The sequence below is a fragment of the Vanrija albida genome, assembly GCF_041260175.1.
Source record: "Vanrija albida strain AlHP1 chromosome Unknown contig_1, whole genome shotgun sequence".
Classification (NCBI taxonomy): Eukaryota; Fungi; Basidiomycota; class Tremellomycetes; order Trichosporonales; family Trichosporonaceae; genus Vanrija; species Vanrija albida.
Window position 1 is genome coordinate 1396995 of NW_027191420.1, and position 20462 is coordinate 1417456.

Sequence of the window (20462 nt, forward strand, 5' to 3'; positions counted from 1 at the left end):
CACCTTTGCTAGACTGCCGTTTCCGCCGCGCCAAAGTTGCCCGTCCCGGCTACCGTCGTCACTTTCAGCTGCCATCCGCCTCCACCACGACTCTTGCACGCTAGACGCAAAGTCGGCCCAGTCGACCCCGCCAAGTCGCTTTCATCGCCCCCCCCCTCTCCCTCATCACTGCGCCCAGTAGAGGTGCACGTCGTCTCTGGCACCCCCCACAGACGCGCCCTCACCCCCGCCCCGTCCCACCTCCCCGCCCCGCATCGCAGCCGCGAGCTGTCAATGCCAGAGCGGTCCCGCATCACTGGTACACTCCAAGACAAGGGTTCCGCGCCCGAGGCCGCCGTCACGCTGGATCCAGCTGCCGCCGCTGCCGCTCTCTCCACCTGGGGCCAAGACGAAGCAGAACACGACAACGACAGCGACAGAGGACATGACCTGGGCGTGCGACGAACAAACAGACACGAAGATTCGTTCTACCTCCCAGCCACAGCCACAGCGCACAACGCCTACTCGCGTACCACATCCCAAGACTCGCTCACGCTCAGCAGGAGGGGAAGCCTAGACTCGAGCGACAACCAGCGCCTCACGTCCGACGCCCCAGACAGCGACCACCTCTCCAAAGGCCGCAGGCCGAGCCAGAGGCTCTACGATACCTCGACTGGACGCGCCCTCCCCGCCGGACCGCTCGGCATGATTGCTCGCAGCCCAACGGTCCGGCGAGTGTCCGAGGCGATTCGCCTCGCGAGCGAGCGCGTCGTAAACCTCGCCGGAGACGACAAGGATGACAAGGACAAGCTCAACGAGGACGACTATGACCACATTCTCGACTCGCCAGACAGCTTCAACAAGCCCATCGAGGAGTCGGCCCCGCCGTCGCCACGCCAGAAGCAGACGCGGACAGCCCTCCGAGGAAGGACGCTGTGCATCTTTGGCCCGACAAACCCCATTCGAATAGCCATGGACCACTTCATTCGCTTCCCGTAGGTCCAGGCGGCCCGACGTATGCTGACGCTACAGGTGGACAGAACCCATCATCCTCGCCCTCATCCTCGCCAACGCCGTCGTTCTCACGATCCAGTCGGCCCCGTACCTCATCACACCGCGCGTCGGCGCGCCGTACTTCCATACCTGGGAGGACTACACCCTCTTCGCCCTCTTTCTTGTCTTTACGTGAGTTTGTCCGACTGCGGCTGTAGCTGACACCCGTAGTGTGGAAATGTTCGCGCGTATCATTGTCACTGGGTTCATTCTGGATCCCGAGACATCAATACCAGACTTCATCCGGCGGTCACGCATCCGGTTCCACAACTACTGGTTCCCTCACAAGCACGAGGAAGCGCTCCAGCAGGGAACAGCAGAGACGTACCGCGAGGACACTTGGAAGGTCAAGCCGCCAGCGCCGGTTCGCAGCCAGACCATGGGTCCGGCAAAGCCAAAGAAGCAGAAGATTATCCCCGAGGCACCCTTCCAGAAGGCCGTCGCCAAACAGACAACACTGATCGTCGAGGGACGCCCGTACATGCGACACTCGTGGCACCGCATCGACATGCTCGCCGTGGTTACCTTCTGGATCTGCTTTGCCCTTGCAATGACCGGGGTCGAGGTGCAGGAAACACGGCATATTTACATCTTCCGTGCTCTCAGCGTTCTCCGTGCCTGCCGCTTGCTCGTCATCACTTCCGGTACCGCAACTATTCTGCACTCGCTCAAGCGTGCCGCGCCCCTTCTCCTCAATGTCGCCTGGTACATTGTCTTTGCCGCAGCCCTCTTCTCCATCATTGGTGTCCAGAGCTTCAAGGGCTCGTTCCGCCGCCAGTGTGTCTTCACCAACCCATACAACGAGTCCGAGACCGTCGACTTGGGCTTCTGCGGCGGTTTTATCGATCCAAATACGCTGCGAGAACACTCGTACCTCAACTTTGACAACTCGACAACAAAGATTCCCCCAAAAGGCTACATCTGCCCCCTGTACTCGGTCTGTGAGACCCAGGGTCAGTCCGCCAACGATGGCAGCACGAGCTACGACAACATTTTCAAGTCGCTCATACAAGTCTTAATCATCGCTGGAGGTGAGCAGGTGGTGGCGGTGCAGTAGCTGACCTCCCAGTCAATACGTGGTCCGGCCCCATGTACAACGTCATGGACACCGACTTTTACGGCTCAGCCATGTTCTACCTCGTCGCCATCATCGTTCTCAACTTTTGGCTCATGAACTTGCTCATCGCCGTAGTCGTCAACGTCTTCCAGGACATCCGAGCAGAGACGAAGCGCTCGGCCTTCGGTGCAGACGAAAAGATCCTGGTCGAGCCCCAATGGGCCATTGACACCAAGAAGCGCTGGGAGCCCACCAGACTGCTCAAGCTCTATCTCAAGACCGAGCTCCTATGGGTCCTTCTCATCGTCGTCGACATGATTTCCCAAGCTTTCAAGCAGCATGATTCATCACAGCGTCAATTGAGGCTGTTGCGTGAGTGCGCACCGTGCCTCCTCCGCTGATGGTACAGGAAACATGGAAAGAGGCTTTGCCATTGTCTGGGTGTTCGAGATGGTGCTTCGTTTCGTGGCGTACCTACCCGACTGGCGCGTGTTCTTCAGTCAGTCTCGCAACGACGTCGACCTCATCCTCGCACTCGGGTGTGGTATTATCCAGATCCCCGCTATCCGCAACAGCAAGGCCTATCCGTGGCTCACGGCGTTCCAGCTCCTCCGTTGGTATCGTGTGATCCTGGCCTTCCCCCGCATGAAGCCACTTATCGTGAGTCGGACTGTGCGCACAGAGCCTGACCACCCAGTCCAACGTGTTCGGAAGCTTCACCGGTATGCTGAACATGGTCATCTTCCTGTTCATGATGCACTTCCTGGCAGCATTGATGGTAGGTGAAGCGCGGGCGACTTGTCTGACTCGCAGGCCGTTCAACTCTTGCGTGGCGACATGGCAGCTGCTGCCCAAGACAACGCAATGATCGACTTTGGCCAGGTGTACAACGCTTTCTTGGGCCTTTACCAGATCTTCTCGACAGAGAACTGGACAACACCATTGTATAATGCGGTAAGTTGACTCAGGATCTGTCTCTGGGCCCCCGCTGACCTCACTCTCAGATGGCCGCGGGCTGGACGTACAACCAAGGTTGGATTATCTGTATCTTCCTCATGATTTGGTTCTTCTTCTCGAGTTGTAAGTTTCGACAGTGGTGACGCTCTAACTCGCAGTCATTCTCCTGCAAATGTTCATTGCAGTCATCAACGAAAACTTCGAAATCGCAGAGGAGCAGAAGCGTAAACAGCAGATCGAGAACTTCATCCGCAAGTCGGCGCCAGTGTCCACCCACGTCACTTTGCTGGAACGGATGAATCCCTATCGGCTGCTCAAGGCTCGCCACAAGGCGGTCCGCGTCGATGCGTTGCCGCCAAACCTTATCCTGCCACTCAAGCAGAGCATTGGTGCGGATGTCGGCGCTCCCGTCATCGAGGACGAGTCTACCGGCACGAATGCCGCTCTGAGGAGGCTGTTCGGCATGGACCCAGAGGGTGACCAGTCTATCCCGCTGCGCAACTTGAATGTCGAGAAGCGCAAGTCTACCCGCATGGCGACGATTATTGAAGACGAGTTTGACACCGACCGGGGACTGTAAGTTGGGCCGAGACAACAGTGACCTGACACACACAGGACCGACTTACTACCGCCGCTCCACGGCGGTCCGTCCGCAGATGAGCACATGGACGCCCTGCGAGAGAGGCGTAACCAGCAGGCTGATTTCATCGCCGCGCACCCAAGCTACGACCGCAGCCTGTGGATCTTCTCAAATCGTGGTGCCATTCGAAAGATGTGCCAAGCGCTTGTGCCTCCCGCCTGGGGTTACCGCATCAATGGCCGTCCAGCACACCGGATGTGGAGCTTGGTGTTCAAGTTTGTCATCTTCGCGACTGTGGTGTCGAGTGTCGTTATCGCTGCAATCTCAACACCCCTCTACCGCAAGCAGTACTACGCCAAGCACGGCTACCACCACTTCACTTGGTTTGACAGCACCGAACTTGCTCTGGCTGCAGTCTTCGTGCTCGAGTTCCTCGTCAAGGTGATTGCGGACGGCTTCATCTTCACTCCGAACGCGTACCTTCTCTCCATCTGGAATGTCGTCGACCTCGTCATTCTCGGCACCATCGTCGTCAACACCACCACCGCGATCCTTGTGGTTGGAGGGCTTAGCAGGACAACTCGCGCGTTCAAGGCTTTCCGAGCCCTCCGTCTCGTCACCCTCTTTGCCCGCCTGCGTGATACATTCCATGCCGTGCTCTTCGCAGGAATGGTTCGTATCATCGACGCCTGTGTGCTCATGATCCTTTACCTGATTCCTTTCGCCGTTTGGGGGTGAGTCCAACTGGAAGTGACCTGTCCTGACGCCTGCAGCCTCAACATCTTTTCTGGCCTCCTGGCGAACTGCAATGACACGAGTGGAGACGTTGTGTTCGGCACCCAATGCGTGGGCGAATACTCGTCGTCGCCGATCGGCGACTTCAACTTCCTTGCTCCGCGTGTCTGGGCCAACCCAGCGTTTGGCGGCAGTATCTGGACGTTTGACAGCTTCCGACAGTCAATGCTCATCCTCTTCGAGATTGTCTCGCTTGAGGGCTGGACAGACGTCATGGCGTCTACCATGAACATTGTTGGCGAGGGACAGCAGCCGCAGACCAACCACTCGCAGTGGAACTCGATCTTCTTCATCATCTTCAACCTCTTCGGTGCCGTCATTATCTTAACCATCTTCCTGAGGTCAGTACTTTGTCGGTGTCGGGACTCGGCTCACACCCCACAGTATCATTATTGAGAACTTCCGGATCCGGTCAGGCTCGGCACTGCTCACTGTCGAGCAGAAGCAGTGGGTTGACATGGAGCTGTACATCAAGCAGCAGGTCCCGTCCAAGCGTCCTCGCCGTCGGCCTGGTGGATTCCGAGGATGGTGCTACGACCGTGCCGTCAACAAGACCGGCTACTGGGCGCGATTCTTCACCTTTCTGTACTTCATCCACATCTTCCTCTTGATGACTCAGGACTACTCGAACAACATCATGTCTGACCGCCAGCTTGGTGAGTTAACTGGCGCTCCAGCATTCAGCTAACTCGACCAGATTCCATCTTTTTGGCGTTCATTGTGGCCTACGCCGTTGACGTCCTCGTCAACTTCTACGGCCTCGGCTTCAAGAGTTTCCGAACAAACGGTTGGAATCTTTATGACGTCGTCGTCATCATTGGGTGCTTGGTAACGACGATCCCTGCAATCAGAGCGAGCTCGGACACGGCAAGCGGTCTCGCCAACAAGCAGGTCCAGAAGCTGTTCTTAACAATGTACTGCCTCAAGCTTGTCCAGCGCCTGGATTCCCTCAATCAGCTGTTCAAGACTTCGATGTGAGTTGACAGCGCTCTGCAAGGCCTGGCTAACTCTCCGCAGTGCAAGTCTCCCCGCCATCGGTAACCTGTTCTTGCTCTGGGCGGTCCTGTTCATCTTCTTCGCCATCGTTGATGTGGAGATCTTCGGCCTCACTCGGCAGGGTGGAGTTGCCGCGTCCCGCTACCAGAACTACAACACGTTTGGCAACGCCCTGATTATGCTGTCATTCTGCTCTACCGGAGAGGGATGGAACGGCTACATGCACGACTAGTGAGTTGTCGTCCGTGTTCTGGTTGCTGAAACCGTAGCACGATCGAGTTCCCACGCTGTACCGACTCTCCCAACTACCTCAACTCCGACTGCGGTAGTGTGGGCTGGGCTTACGTCCTGTTCTGCACCTGGAACGTCCTCAGCATGTGAGCAGAACCCGTCAAGTGGCCACTGACCTTTCCAGGTACATCTTCCTCAACATGTTTACTGGTGTTGTCGTCGACTCGTTTGCCTACGTCTATCAAAAGCCGACTGGTACCTCGCTCACTCGCGAACAGATTCGTGGGTGTCAACATGGAATCTGCGCACACACCCGCTAACCCCTGCAGGTCTGTTCAAGAAGGCTTGGTCCGAGGTCGATAAGAACAGGACGGGCTACATTAAGCGCAGGGACTTTGCAAACTTCTTCTCGGTTCGTGAACGAGCCATGACACCGCTAACAGCGCAGAGGCTCACCGGCGTGTTCGAGGTCCGACTCTACCCCATCGACGCCAGCGTGCCGAACATCATCCGAGGATCGAGCCCCGATCCCCATGACCCGTCGGCCAAGCTCTACACTGTTGAAAGCCTTCGCCACACGGTGGACACTCGCAACGTCCAGGAGCATATCGACCAGATTGACTTTACCAAGGTCACTCAACGCCGCAAGGAGTATGTTCGCCTGTTCTACGAAGCCAGGATCTCGGAGGAGCCAGGCAGAGGCATCGCCTTCACCGACATGCTCCTCATGCTTGCCCACTACAAGCTGATTAATGACGACGAGGCGCTGGACGTCAAGGACCTGCTGGAGCGTCGTGCCAAGCTCGAACGCGTGGATGACCTCGTCAACCTTGACCGTGTTCGTGGCCTCCTGCGTACAATCTACTGGCGCCGGCGGTTCCTCAAGCCGCGCAACGAGAAGGAGAGAATCCTGACCGACGAGAAGGATGGCATGCCCGCCATTGTTCTCGAGCCCATGTCCATGGGATCACCACCAATGTCCCCTACCTCCCCGCTTTCGTCTTTGGATGGCGAGCGGAACCCGTTCCTCCACGGCCTGTCTTCTTCTCCAGCCAGCACGCCTGGCGTGTCTCCCATCTCACCCCCGCTTCCCCCAATCCGAGTCCCCGGCTTCACCGAGTCGCTGTCACCACACTACAGCCCCTCATCATCGCCCTCCTCACCCACCTTCCCGCAATCTCCCAGCACTGCACTGGGCCATTCGACTGTCGATCGCTCGACCGTCTCCGGCCATATCCCGACACTGTCGGTCAGTACCGTGCAACGACCTGCTTCCTTTGGTCGACGCTCGTCCAATGACGGCTCTCACCTCTCCTCGGACGGCGGCCACAGACGGTGAGTCTAGATCCAGCGCCCCCAGACCCAATGCTGACATGCACAGCGAGCCCTCGGTTGAAGAACAGACCCACGAGGACCTGCTCAACTCGATGGCCACGTCCGTCTGGGGAGACATGATGCGAGAAGCCGTCGACCACGAAAACGAATCAGACTAGTCGGCATAGAAACCACGACCCACCACTGTTTCAGTATTCCTAGAACGATTGCCCGCCCACGCATCCTCATGTCTTAGACGTCTTTTGGTAACCAAATATCTGTACATTTATGATGCACCTGTACAATGACACTCAAGTCAAACCTGTCTAATATTAATCCGCCTAGATGTTGAGCAGGGTGGCGCTCTCCTCATCCATCGGGGCGTCGTCGCCGCTCGCCGCCGACCAGCGGTCGGGCACGGCGGGGAAATAGATGCGCTCCATGGCGGTGCGGAAGCGCTTTCGGTACTGAAGTGGTGTGACGATTGTCGGCTCGCCGCGGCCGCCGCCTCCAAAGTCCTTGACCCACGACTCGACCTTCTTGTCCCAGGTGAAGGTGCGGATGTAGTCTACGACGCCGACGACAAGCTGCTGGTGCTCGACGTCGACGCCGACGACGAGCGAGTAGTCCATCACATTCAGGTTGGAGAGGAAGAGCGTGTCGTTCCACAGGGCCGTGCGGAGGATGCGCTTCGAGTGGTCGCGCAGGTACAGGGGGTTGGTGTACGACAGCTCCATGAGGTTCTCGTCGAGCAGCACCTCGTTGACCTTGCCCGTCGGCTTGATGAGGCGGTTGCGCGTGCTGCCCTTGAGGTCGTAGATCTTGGTAAACTGCCGCCCGTAGAACAGGTTCTCCTGCACCAGCACGTTCATGTGCATCGAGACGCCCGTCACGGCGTTGCGGAAGCCGATTTTGAAGATGCCATAGGTCTTGGCCAGGGCCGTGGGCCGGCCGCGCTGGAACGCGGTCGACGTGTACTCAAAGTAGGCGGGCGCGAACTTTGTGATGGCGTCCATCTCGAGACGCGAGATCTCCTTGACGATGAACCGGTCGTCTGGGGGGTTAGCGTCAGACAGTGCGGAACAACTCACCCTTGGTCTTGAGGAACGCCGAGCCAGACTTGCCGCCCGAGGCGTCAAACTTGGCGCAGCGCGCAAGCGACTCGACAAAGCTGTCCTCGCACTGGCACGCCTGGCGGAGTGCAGCAAACTGCTCGGCGAAGAAGATGCGGCACGAAATGGTCGACGAGCCAGCCTCAAACTCATACTTCAAATGCGAGCCCGTCTCGCGTCTTGACACGTCGTCCGTCTCCATCGCCTCGTCGACCGAAATAATGTCCCATTGTCTGTCGGATGTGCCAGACATGTCGTCGAGGTGTGACGGCTCGTGCCGGCGTGCACGGGCAAGGTTGCTCATGGTACGCATCTGGTCGCGGTATGGTTTGGAGCTGAGCGTGAAGGCGATGATACTGGTCGGCTCATTCTCGCGCACAATGACTCGCGAGTCGACGAAGATGTGCTCGGCGGCAGATAACGGGTACTCGAGTGGCGTGAAGTCGCCAGCACGGAACGCCCACAGGCCAGTCAGCGTTTTGAGGATTGAAGACCGCTCGCCGCCGCCACCAGAGCTCATCTCGCTTTCCGACATCTGTGAGAGCGCCGACAGGCCCTTGCGGGTGCCCCCCTCGTCCAGGTCGGTCGTAGTGAGCTGGGGCAAAGGGGTAGGAGGCGGTAGCGGGGCGTTGGTGTCGAATGGAGCCAGTTCAATGTGCAGGCGATCCTTGGGCCGGCGGCTCTCCATCGTCGATTCGCTCATAAACGAGCTCGGCGCCGAAACATCCAGAGCAGAGTTGTTTTGGTCGGGGTGCTTCGGCACCTCCTGAGGCTTGGAACCAGATGGCCCTGCTTCGGGAACGTCAATCGGGACGATGGATAGCACAACCGGGCGCCGTGCACTAGGCGACGACTGCTTGCGGCGAGGCTTGGCTCTGCCGGTCGAGTCGACGCTCGCGTCACTGGCATCTCCGTCATCCTCCTCGTTGTCGGCCCCAGACGAGTCCGAGTCAAACTCGTCGCGGAACGCGTCGCGCACGTTGCTGAAGAACTGCACCTTCGCCTTGGTGACGCCGACTCGTCCAGCACGCTTGCCACGAGCGGCGGATATACGCTTTTGGCGATCACGCTCGGCTTCGCGTGATAGCTTGTCAAAGTGGCGCGCGATGGACGTGACTCTTGAGCCAGCACCAACGACTCGTCGAGGCACAGGCCGAATAGTGGCAGGCGACGCTTGACCTAATGACAACGGTGGCTCGGACGCTTTTCTCGGTGTCTTGCCCTTGCCTGCGATTCTAGGCTTGCCCTCCGTGGACATCGTCTTTGAGACGGTAACTCTGGGCGAAGGCGCGGCGAGGTACATGTCTTTGGGACGAAGGCCTGACGGGGAGGTCGCACGAGATAAGCGGCCACGAGAGCCCGAGGGATCACCCCGCTTGGCTGATGACACGACGCGGGAAGCGTTCACAGCGTAGCTGCGGTCGCCATCGGATAACAGGTTCGACCGGGGATCACGGGCGTGCCGCGAAGCGCCGCCCTGTTCAGCGGTGCGCCCGCGGCGTAATCTCGGGCGGGAGGGGCCAGCGCCAAGGTCGCTGTCCGAAACCTCTGACCGTTCGTGGCGATTACGGCGCAGGGCTCCCGACGTCGATCTAGGGCGTTCCATCAACACATCGGGGATGGGCTCGAATTCTTGCCCGCCGACCGAGTCCTGGAAGCGTCGCACCAGATCGGCAACGCTTGGAGGCTGGCGAGCGCGACGAGGAAGGCGCGAGACGAACCCAGGATGCTGCACATCGCTGTCGATCCCGCTCGATGGCCGGTCGGCGATAGGCGTGTAGGTCTTGGGAAGCGGTCTGCGCGGGACGGCAGAGATGGTCGAGTCGCTGTCATAGTCTCGCGTGGTGTCGGCATCCGCAACAGGGTTGGGAGCCGACCTGACGAGCGTGGCAGTTGGCGTGACAGTCTCGGAAGAAGCCACAACACTGCCGTTGGTCGCCGGCGTGGCGGGCGGCTCGGTTGTTTGAGCATCGGCTTGAGGCACTGGCTCCGAAGAACTCGCCGCCTCATCCTGTGGGCGTTCCTCCACTGGTGTCGAGGGCTTCGACGGTGCGTCGGTGGGTTCGGAATCGCCTTTCTCCTTCTCGTCAACCTCGGGGACCGAGATAGCGGCCATGTTCTTGTCCAATGAGCCGAACACGTCCTGCGTGGCAAACAGCCGCTTAAGATGGGTGGCCGTCACTGCAGGGTCAGTCTCTGGAACGGTACATGGAACTTACTTCGACGCAAGTCCTTCTCTGTTGGCATGTAAAGCTTCTCAACCTCTAAGAAATCGAGGCTGTATTGTTAGCCATCGCCAACACGCATACAATTCTACTCACTCCCATTGAATGACCTTGTCCTGGAGCGCCTGGAGTACCACATTGATGGCGAGCACGTCGGTGGGCGGTGCCTGCTTGTATGTCCTGTTGAGCGAGTTGACCATCTCATCGCGGTCCGCCACAGCGCGAGTCAAGAGCGCATCGCGGTCCTTGCGCATGCCAGGTAGCTTGTCGGGGTCGACCAAGTCGTCGGAGAAGCTGCGCAGGCGGAAGAGGACCGAGTCGAAGAACGCCTGCGTCTTCTGCAGCGCGCTCTCGTACTCCTGGTTCCTGATGGCCACCTTGTCTTCCACCTTGGTCATGAGCTTGATCGACGGGCGAACCGGCTCGAACAGCTCGATGGAGTCGTTGTGGATACGAACGACCATGTTGTGGTGGGCAAAGTATCGGATGTGTTCGCGGTACGCGTCGTGGGCGCAGCCGAGACCTGTCGCCGTGCGGGGAGGGTAGAAGCAGTGTTCGAGGTACGCACCCCACGACATGCGCCATGTCTCCTCGCGGATGACGGTCGGCTCCCAGCTCTTGTTGCACTGCCGGCAGTAGCTCCATGTGAGGATGTGCTCCTCGTGCCCAGCGAGAGGACACATGAACTGCTCCATGACGATCTGGAGACGTCTCTCGCCGTGTACGAGCACGTCGTAGTGGAATAGCATGAGATGGTCGCAGTTCTTGTTTGGGCACCGATGGCCAGCGTTGGCGACCATGGAGCCGAGGAACTGGCCGAGCGTCTGGTCGTCCTCCTGGTAGAAGTTGATCTGCGCGCGCATCGGCTCCACGCATGGCTTGTCCTGTCCCTGGCGGTACAGCGACTTGATGTACACGATGCCCTGGTAGTTCTTGGGTAGCAGCGGCCCAGGGTTCTTCTTAACGTAGTGCTGCCAAATCTTGAGCTGCTGCGAGTGCTCATGCTCGACAAATGCAAGCCTGCTATCGTCAAGGAAGTCGTTGGGGTTCAAGAGTACGCGGTATGGGTCGCCAGCCTTGCTATGGGCGAGGATCTGGCTGGTTGTTGCACTGGTGGTAGGGGTAGCGGGGATGGGCGTCGGTGATGGTGTGGACGGGGCAGACGGGACAGCGGTGGCCACAGGCGCAGGCGCTGTCGTCGACGGCGAGGTGGACACAGGCGCGGTAGCCAACGAGGTGGCTGGCTCGGCAGCTGGTGCGTTCTCGCCCTCCTTGGGCAAGGAGCTAGGGCCAGCCTCAGCAGGCTTTGGCTCGCCCTCAACGAGGATGGTTACTGGCGCTTGAGTGGCAGCCACCGGCGTTGGGGCAACGAGCGCCGGCGCCTGGTCCTTTATCGGCGACTGCACCTTTGCGAGGATGGCGTTCGCCGTCTGCGATGCCGGGATGAGCGCCTTGGACTGCGGCTCGCGCTTCTCGTCCTGGAGGATGGCCTCTGCCTCTTTCTCGTCGTGCTTCTGCCTCAGCTCGTTGAGCATGCGGTCCAACGCTGCCATCTTGGCAAGGGCGTATGGGGGCGGGAAGCGGACAGCGACGGAGGCGGACAGAATGGTGGTCAGGTACGGCTCGAGGGACTCGGCGATCTGGATGGTCAACGCCTCGGCCTCTTGCCGTTCGCGCTCCTTGTCGCCCGATTCCGAGCCCATGGGGGTTCCCAGTGGGTTTCCTCTCTCTGTGTAGGTTCCTCTTTCGCGGTACTGCGTAAGCAAGTCAAGAAGGTCTTGGAACTCCTGTGGCATGGGCGGGCGGGGCGGGACCATGTGGAACTCGTCGCCGTAGAGGAAGGCCTCGTTCTTCAGGTGGTACGCGACGAGCGCGTTGAAGTCGGCGAGGAGCTTGATCTTGCGCAGTGTCTGGAGGTCCTCGCCGCGGAGGATGATCGTACCGCCGAACCCATTGTGCGTGCCCTCGAAGCGCATGTACGTCTTTCGGCGGCCCGGGATGAGCTCGTGCTCAAATGTCTGGACCCTAAAGTCGGCACAGCGCCCGAGTCTGGGTTCTAACACGAGACGGTCCATCGAGCTGACAATGTCGGCATGGGTGCAGCGTGCGACTTGGTGGATAGCCGAGAACTTGACACCGCGCGCGACGACAATGTTGGCTTGGTGGAGGAACTCGAGGGCGATGCGGGAGACAAAGCGCTCGACGAGCACGATATGCGGCCGTAGATCAATGATACGGTTGGTGAGTAGCCGGAGGTAGTCACGTTCCTGTTTCAAGATGGGGTCGAGCGACATGAACTGGGTCTCGACGCGGTGATAGTCGAGCGGGAAGGTGATGACCATGATGCGGGGGTTGACTAAGCGGCGGGCCATGCCCTTGTGCGCGACGTTCTTGGTGATAACAATGCCGTCGACATACTCCGAGTCGCTAATCTTGCCGCCGGGGACCTTCTTAAACTTGATGTACGTGCGTACGTCGATCGAGTCGCCCGCGCGGATCGCTGGTCGGAGGTTTGTCGACACGCGAAGCAGCAGCCGGCTCAGGACTCTGTGCCACTCGTTGGGGTGCGGGACATTCTCCTGCTCGAGAGCTTGCTTGAGCATCGTGTTAAAGTGCACGAGCGACGGTCCAGAGATGTACTCGCCCGGCGCGACAAACGAGTAGGATCTGGCGCGCCAGAGGCCGTCCTTGCGGTCGGTATCGAGCAGCGCGTTGAGGCCGCCTGTGCTTGCCATGGACGTTAACCTGCTCTGTAAGAGGCGTTGGTGCATAGAGTCGGAGATGAATCTGCCGTCCTCCGACTCCATAGTCTCGGTGCGCGGGAACGCAATGTGTGGGGCGGCGTGTCCAATCTCGTGCGGGAAGTCGATGCGGCGGCGCTGGACGTCCATCCCGGGGCTAGGGCTCGGTGTCTGCGACGGGGCCATGCTATGTGCCTGGTCATCCGAATTGTCGTCTCCATTCATGCGACGGAACGGAGCAGGCTGTGAACTGTGCCACAGATGCCCCCCCTCCTCGCTGTCGGACGCATCAGACGGGTCTTCAGGCGTGAACGGCCTTTCTGGGATTTCCGACGACCCCCGAGGCCAGTACCGCGTGGCTGCCGACTCGTCGATGGCCGATAACGACTCGCTCGGCTGCCGCTGGAAGAGTTGGCTAGCCGCGTATGGTGAGTACGGCGATGTCGAGTACGGTATCTCTGGGGATCTAACGCGGTCCGGTAACATGGACATGCTCGAGTTGATCGAGCGCCGGTCGTCGTCGTCGTCGTAGTCCTCCATGATCTTGAGACAGAGGTTACACACGCGCACCATGCCGTCTTGTCCGAAGCGGCGCGCACCGATGATGTTGGACGCACAGCGGCCGCAGAAGATCTGCCCACAGATTCGGCAGTGGTGCTTTCTCCGCCAAGTCGTGAACACCTGGGGCGTCAGCCGTGTCCGCGCCCATCCCGTCCCACGCCCACACCCACCCACTCACCGATTTACAATCATAGCACTCCTTGCAGTGCTCATCCGCCATCCAGTAGTGCTTGCTTAACCCCTCTCCACGCATGCGGCGGATAATCTTGCTGACGCTCCCAGGCCGCTTGACGAACCCCAAGCTCCTCACACTGCGCGTATCCTCTGCTGGCAGCTGGAATCCCGGCACAAAGCTGTAGTTGTTCTGACTCAGCTCAGCATTGGCCGATATCATGGCCGACAGCGAGACAGACGATGGCGAGTCGGGAATCGTGCTGATCGACCCGCGGCGCATCCTCGGCCCGCCGAGCGAGCTCGAGCTGATCGTCTTGAGCCGGGGCACGCCCCCCTCGATCGCCGGCAGCGTCGCATGCGACTGCAGCAGGCGGGGGTGCGACCGCGCCGGGTCGTCCTTGAGCTTGGAGTGCACCGTCGTCGTGACGCTCGTCACGGGCGAGACCGTGACCTGGGCGGGCGCAGCGCCAGCCGGGCGCCAGTTGCGTTCGCCGGGGACTAAGTGCCTTCTCTGGGGGTTGGTCCTCAGGCTGGAATTGACGCTGGGCGTCGCGCTCGAGTTGGTCGACGGCGTCGCGAGCGACTGCGACGCCGTGCTCGGCAAGGGCAGGGCGGCTGCGACGTTGGCCGTCGGGCTCGGCCGGTGAGCGGGCGACGCGTCGCCCGACGGGATGCTCAGCTGGGACATGGCGCTGCGCTTCTGGGTCGGCTGGGCGGGCTGGGCCGCCGCGGCCTGCCGGCGCGCCGCGACGGCGATCTGCTGCGCCTCGGTCTGGGCGGCGGGCTTTGGCTCGGCCGGGCGCGTGTCGGGCTTTGGCGGCGCGGCCGAGAAGGTCGACTTGACTTTTGAGAGCAGGGAGGGTAAGAGGCCCGGCTCGGGCTCGTCCTCGAACGGGTTGGGGAAGGTCGTGAGCCCCGTCACGGGCGAGGGGCGGGCCGAGCTCGCGCTGGCGGCGGCGGTCGACGCCGCGGCCGACGTGTCGATGGAGAGGTGCTGCTCGTCGGGCATGGCGGGCGGGGGCCTGTGCCGTTCCGTTTGTTGTAGCCGGACAGCGCTCAGGTCATGGTATGGTGGGCGAGGCGAGTCGCGAGAGTTGATGGTGAGATGGTGTGGTGTTTGTGTCTGTCAGTCGGCGGCGACGAGGAATGATTATCAGCAACGGCGGCGACTGACGCAGGTGGGTCGCTCGCTGGCTCAGTGACGCTGGCTGGCGGAACGTGGGTAAACGGCCGACGGAATCAAATCAGCCACGTTGTAATCACGATAACAATGTTTATCAAATGACGACGATTGGCCCTTGAATCAAAATAATTCAATACTACAATGGGGAGTGACATGACACTCGACACGCCCGATATACTATGCTGGATATCTACACCTTGATCGCGAGCAGGTCGTTGAACGACGTGTCGGCGTCCTCGAGCAGGCGGTAACTCGCCACCACGGTCTGGCGTTAGTTTGCCCGAATGGCTCTCAGACCCACCTTGAAGAACCGGTCCAGCCCGTCCTTTGATATGCCCGCCGCGCAGTTCTAACGTTAGCCTGGCCCCCACACCTGCAACCCACCTTGTCCCAGATGAACGGGTCCTGCACGATCAGGCGCTTCTCGTCCCACCGGCGCGGGATGATGCCGCTAACCCCGGTGCCCATGTACTTCTCCTCGCGGTCGATGTCGTCGTCAAACTCGGCCATGAGCCGCACGATCTCGTCCTTCGGCGTGTCGGGGTGCATTCTCTTGCGGAACTCCTGGCGCTCACGGCCTAACGTGTTTGGTGGACGGGGGCGCGTCGCCACCCCGCCGTTGAGGATGGACACGAACTGCGTCGAGGGGTCGAACACGTCCTTCTCGCCCCGGAGCCCGCTGTAGAACCGGAAGAACCCAAAGACCGCCTGCGCCGCGGTCAAGTACGGGTGCCGCGAGCGCCAGTCGGCCGGCGGGTCCTGGTTGAACCAAATACGCGCGATCTGCCCCTGTTCCCGCCCCCACGAGATCCAGATCGTGTCACGCTGTCTTGGGTCGGAGGGGTCGCACACCCTCGGCACGACGACTCCCTTCTGGAGGTTGGGCAGTGCGCCAATGTGCTGGAGATACGCGATCGCCATGAGCGTGAGACAGTAGGACGACATGGTCGTCGGCGTCGATTTCCTCGCAGCATAGTCGTTGAGGTTATGTTCCGCCGCCCACTTCTTCAACGCGTAGATCATTGGGCGAAATACATACGGCGACACGCGCGCATACGCCTGGATCAGCAGCGAGTTGTACCTGCCGTCAGCGCACCCTCAGCCCCGAACCTACCATCCACCCATGTCATTGCAGTTGATGTCACACTCTAGGCCCCCAATGTTGAACTTGACGATCGGGGTATTCGCCTTCGTAATCGACTGGACCTCTGAGAAGCCCGGCGCCGCGCGGAGCTTGTTCGCGAGCCAGTACATGTCGTATGCGAGGGGCACCTTGTCGTTCTGCGGGGTGCGCGCGCCGCGCGACCCGCCCAACGAGGGCATCCCAACCGGCACCTTCCACAGCGACGGGATGTACCCGTACAACAGGCGCGTGTCCACAATCACCAGGTCGAGGTCGCTACTCTTCTTCGTCTCTCCGCCCCAGCTGACGCTGCCGAACACGTCGACGCGGTACCTGTCCCCTCTCGGATTGTCCCTGTACGCCTCCTTGTTGACCAGCGCCGTGAGGCGCGCGAGCAGCGCGACGATCGCCGCCGTCGTCTCGGGCGTCGGCTCGCTCCCACGCCACGAGTTCAGGATGCCCTGCTGCAGCTTGTCGCTCGCCTCTGCGCGGCGCACGTCGGCCGGCGTCGAGAGCCGGGGCGACTTCGAGGCGCGGTACCGCTCGAACGGTGCGTGCGACGGGTAGAGCGGGTTCGGCCGCGCGCCGCCCTGCTCCCAGGTCGTCGAGGTCGTGGACTGCTGAGTGGCCATTGTGAGGGCCGGTGGGACGGTGGGAGGGGGGTATGCGCTCTGGCTCGAGGGATCGTCCTCGCTGCTGGCGACAGAGTCTGCACCGGCAGGTGACGGCGGGCTGCGGTCAGTGCGGCTAAAGCAGCAACTCACCTAGGCCGGACCGGGTCGTACGTGTACCCCGGTAGGAAGAGATAGGCCTGTGGGAGGGGCTCGGGTGATGCGCTGCGCCGGCCGGCGTGCGGTATCGCGTCGTCCGAGTGCAGGTGGATCAGGTCACCCTCGTCGCTGAGGGCTGGGTCTGCCGGGTATAACCAAGAAGTGGGCGGCGCTGGGCTTTTGTAGCCCTCGTTCCAGTGCCAGTCGCTCGCGATGCCGTTTTGTGCTAGGGAGGGGTGTTGTGAGTCGAGGTCGTCACAGTGGTCGTTGTCGTCGTTGTCGTCGATGACAATGAGGTCGACGCAGTGTTGAGTGACCGTTGCCGGCGTCATGATGCGCCGTCCGTCGTCCGTCTCGATGGCCCGTGCCTGACACAAAAGATTAACTGGAGATGGCGGCCCTGACTCGCAAGAGATTACAAGATGCTGAGATGAAGGTTGATGGACGAGGCAGAGCATACAACATGCATATGTATTCTCCCTTCTTCCCCCATCCCTCTGCGCTGCAAGCAGGTGCATCACAGCATACCTACTTCCCTCTAGTTACATGTAGTATCAATATGCAAGTGTATGGTGTAGTATCAACATGTAGTTACAACAGGTCAAGCCTGACCGAGCTCAGTGCGAAATGTATTGGAAGACGTACGAGACCTCTGGCAGGCCTAGCTCGGCACGAAGCAAGTCGTCGTGCAACTGGCCAAGCTGAGAGTTTGGGAAATGGTTCCAGCTGCAAGGTGTCAGCTCTGCGACCCAGATCGCCCAGCTGCCACTTACGTGCTAGCATCGCCATAGAGTAAGGCGGGAGCCTTGACAAACTGCTTGCCGTCGCGGCAGCGCTTGCACTTGTACGTCTCGTGTGTGTCGCACGCAGTCTGCGTGTTAAACTTGAAGAGCTGGCGCAGGTCGTCCTGGGTGAAGTGACGTGCGGCGTCCTCGGCCTCGTCCACGACGCATGCAGACAGGTTCTGCTTCTGGCACTGGCGCTGGAAGACCTTCTCCTCGATCGAGCCCGTGGTCATGAAGCGGTAGACAAAGCCTGACTGGTTAGCAGGTGCACGCAGATACCTGGACACCTACATTCTTTCTTTTGACCGTCACGCCAGACACGGGCAAGGGCCTGCTGGTCACTGGCAGGGTTCCAGTCCTGAGGGTCAGTTGGCACCCTGGCATCTGTCGGTCGACTTACTGGGTCAAAGAGGATGAGACGGTTCGCGCCGATCAGGTTGATACCGCAGCCGCCGGCCTTGGAGCTGAGAAGGAAGACGAACTCCTTGCCCTCGGGGTCATTGAAGCGGTCGACAATCTTTGAGCGCTTGTTCACGTTCATCGAGCCATCCAAGCGGACACATCCGTACCTGTCGGTCAGCAGAGACGTGGCGCAGCCACCCACTTCTTCACCCGGCACAGTCGCTCCATGAGGTCGAGGGTCTGTGTTGCGTTGCTAATCAGGACAATCTTGTCGTTCGTGTGGTTCTTGATGTGATCCAGCATGCTGAGTGGGTTAGAATGACAGCCACTGACATAACCCACCGCTCGAGGACAACAAATTTGCCCGAGTAGCTGCAGTTGAAGGTTCGGTCGCGCCCCGTCTTGCCCATGAAGTAGTCGTCTGGGAGGAGTGCCTCGCTGCCCGCCAGGTCCTCTGGCAGGTTAAGAAGCTCGGGGTGATTGCAAAGCTTCCTGAGAAGACCAATGGCCTTGAGGGGCTGAGAGTCCTTGCCACGAAGGAGACGCTGGACGTCCTTCGAGTTGACAAAGTGATTGTACAGCGCCGCCTGTAGTGGGCTGGGGTTGCAGAACACGACGTGCTCGTACTTGACAGGCACTGGGCGTGGGTTAGTACGTCGTTGGTCGTTAGCGACCCACAGTATTTGGAGAGCAGGTCGTTGGTGCGGCGGATGATGAACTTGTTGACGAGCCCGCTGAGCTCCTTGAGCTTGGCATCACTCTCCTGCTTATCCTTGTCGGACGCATCGGCGTCACGGCCACGGAGAATCTTGTTCTCAAAATTCTTCTTGAAGTCCGCCTTGGAGCCGAGGTACTCGGGGTTGGCAAAGTTGAGGAGGGCAAAGTACTCGGACAGGTCGTTTTGAATAGGCGTGCCGGTGAGGATGACGCGGCGCTTGACGTTGAGAGACGTGAGCGCTTGGAAGGTGAGGGTTTCTGGGTGTGTCAGCTGTAATGTTTCAGGCGCTCAAAGCTCAACACACCCGAATTCTTGAGACGGTGCCCTTCATCAGCGAGAAGGAGTCCAACGGGAGCACCAGCGAGCTCTTGCTCAAGAGATCGCAGTGTCTCGTATGACACGATCATGACTGTGGTCAGTGCGGTACTGTGCTGCTGGCTTACCAGGAAGGGTGACGTTCCTGCCATGGGCGGCGACCCAGCGACGAACCGCGGGAATGAGCTCGGCCTTGCCTCCCTTGCCATCTACCACCAGCGGGTTGACGGCGCCAGGACCAAGCCATTTGACTGGGTGGTTAGAAGACGGCTCACCCGGAACCCACCTAGCTCGTTGGCCCAGTTCCCGACCAGCGATGTGGGGCACGCAATGATGACCTTCTCGGCCGTTCCCTTGCCAGGTAATGGCGACTGCTTCAACAATGTCCAAAGCAGGGCGATGCACTGCAGTGTTTTACCTGTTGGCTGTCAGAATGACCCGGAGTACGCAGCCTCACCAAGGCCCATCTCGTCAGCCATGATACACCCCCAGGCCTTGTCGTCCAGGAGGCCCGTGGTGCAGCGGTACAAGAACTTGACACCCTCGATCTGGTGCGGGCGAAGCACCTTGCTCAGGCGCGGGTCGATGACGACGGGCACCTTGACCTCGACCTTCTTCGTCCTGTCCTGGATGCCGAGGATCGTGCGCAGGCTCTTGTGTGGTCCTCGGTCGGCGAGCTCGCGCTTTCGCTCCTCCTCTGCGCGCTCCGCCTCTGCCTCTGGGTCGGGCTTGTCGTCGATCGTGGGGTCATACAGCACGATCGCGTGGTCAGCCATGGGGTCATGCAGCGGCCTCGGTGGGAGGGAAGGGTGCGCCCTCGCGCCCAGGCTCGCATGCGAGAGGGAATGTACAATGCGCTCCGACGTCTTGGTGTTGATCATGACCGGGATGGAGAAGCTGGCGTCAGTGATGCCCCCACCGCGCTGACTCACTTCTTCGCAAACACGGCCGTCTTCTCCTTGGTCTCGTACACGGGAAACTTGCGATTGCACCACTTTGCCATGTCCCCGAGGACGCCGCCCTCGTACACCTTGTTTCCCATCTCGAAGCGGAGCTTCTTCTTGGGACTTCCGCTCGCGTCGCCATCCCCGTCGTCGTTCCCGCCGCCCATCTCCTTGTACGACACCTGCTTGCGCTTGCGGGCGGGGAGGACCGAGGTTCGCTTGGTCGCGCTCGCCTGCGACGGCGGCTTGTACGGCCGCGAGACGATGCCGTACCCGCCCGACGTGGCCGAGGTGATGGGCGCGTCGCCCGGATTGCTTGCCGGGAGGCGTCTGAGCATGTCGATGTGGATGGGTGGGTGGGTGGATGAGTCAGAGTGCAGTGCCGATTTGTTATTGTTGTACCGCTGGCCCGCGTCGCACTGCAGGGTAAAGAAAGCAAGTCGCGTC

At 60.3% G+C, this 20462-nt stretch overlaps 3 protein-coding genes across 3 annotated transcripts; 1 reads left to right on the plus strand and 2 right to left on the minus strand.

The window, feature by feature from the left end:
• Positions 1-273: 273 nt before the first annotated feature.
• On the plus strand, positions 274-7141 carry CCH1 (calcium channel protein; the record flags this gene model as incomplete). The annotated part of the gene is made up of 18 exons (XM_069349245.1): positions 274-974; positions 1012-1164; positions 1204-2063; positions 2102-2461; positions 2499-2749; positions 2787-2867; positions 2903-3043; positions 3094-3169; positions 3205-3622; positions 3662-4360; positions 4400-4762; positions 4806-5077; positions 5119-5395; positions 5439-5648; positions 5687-5794; positions 5833-5930; positions 5978-6983; positions 7030-7141. The coding sequence occupies 18 exons, from the start codon at positions 274-276 to the stop codon at positions 7139-7141; spliced, it is 6186 nt and encodes a 2061-aa protein (XP_069212789.1).
• Positions 7142-7303: 162 nt separating this feature from the next.
• MDM12 (Mitochondrial distribution and morphology protein 12) lies at positions 7304-14784 on the minus strand (the record flags this gene model as incomplete). Its single annotated transcript, XM_069349246.1, has 5 exons — positions 7304-8016; positions 8054-10255; positions 10294-10352; positions 10396-13721; positions 13780-14784. 5 exons carry the CDS (start codon positions 14782-14784, stop codon positions 7304-7306), a joined length of 7305 nt encoding a protein of 2434 aa, XP_069212790.1.
• A 364-nt stretch (positions 14785-15148) lies between these two features.
• RAD54 (DNA-dependent ATPase protein rad54) lies at positions 15149-20353 on the minus strand (the record flags this gene model as incomplete). Its single annotated transcript, XM_069349247.1, has 17 exons — positions 15149-15223; positions 15260-15307; positions 15343-16039; positions 16073-16813; positions 16846-16980; positions 17497-17577; positions 17625-17886; positions 17928-17994; positions 18037-18205; positions 18241-18342; positions 18381-18675; positions 18717-19013; positions 19061-19165; positions 19200-19322; positions 19358-19489; positions 19529-19968; positions 20004-20353. The coding sequence occupies 17 exons, from the start codon at positions 20351-20353 to the stop codon at positions 15149-15151; spliced, it is 4119 nt and encodes a 1372-aa protein (XP_069212791.1).
• Positions 20354-20462: the final 109 nt, after the last annotated feature.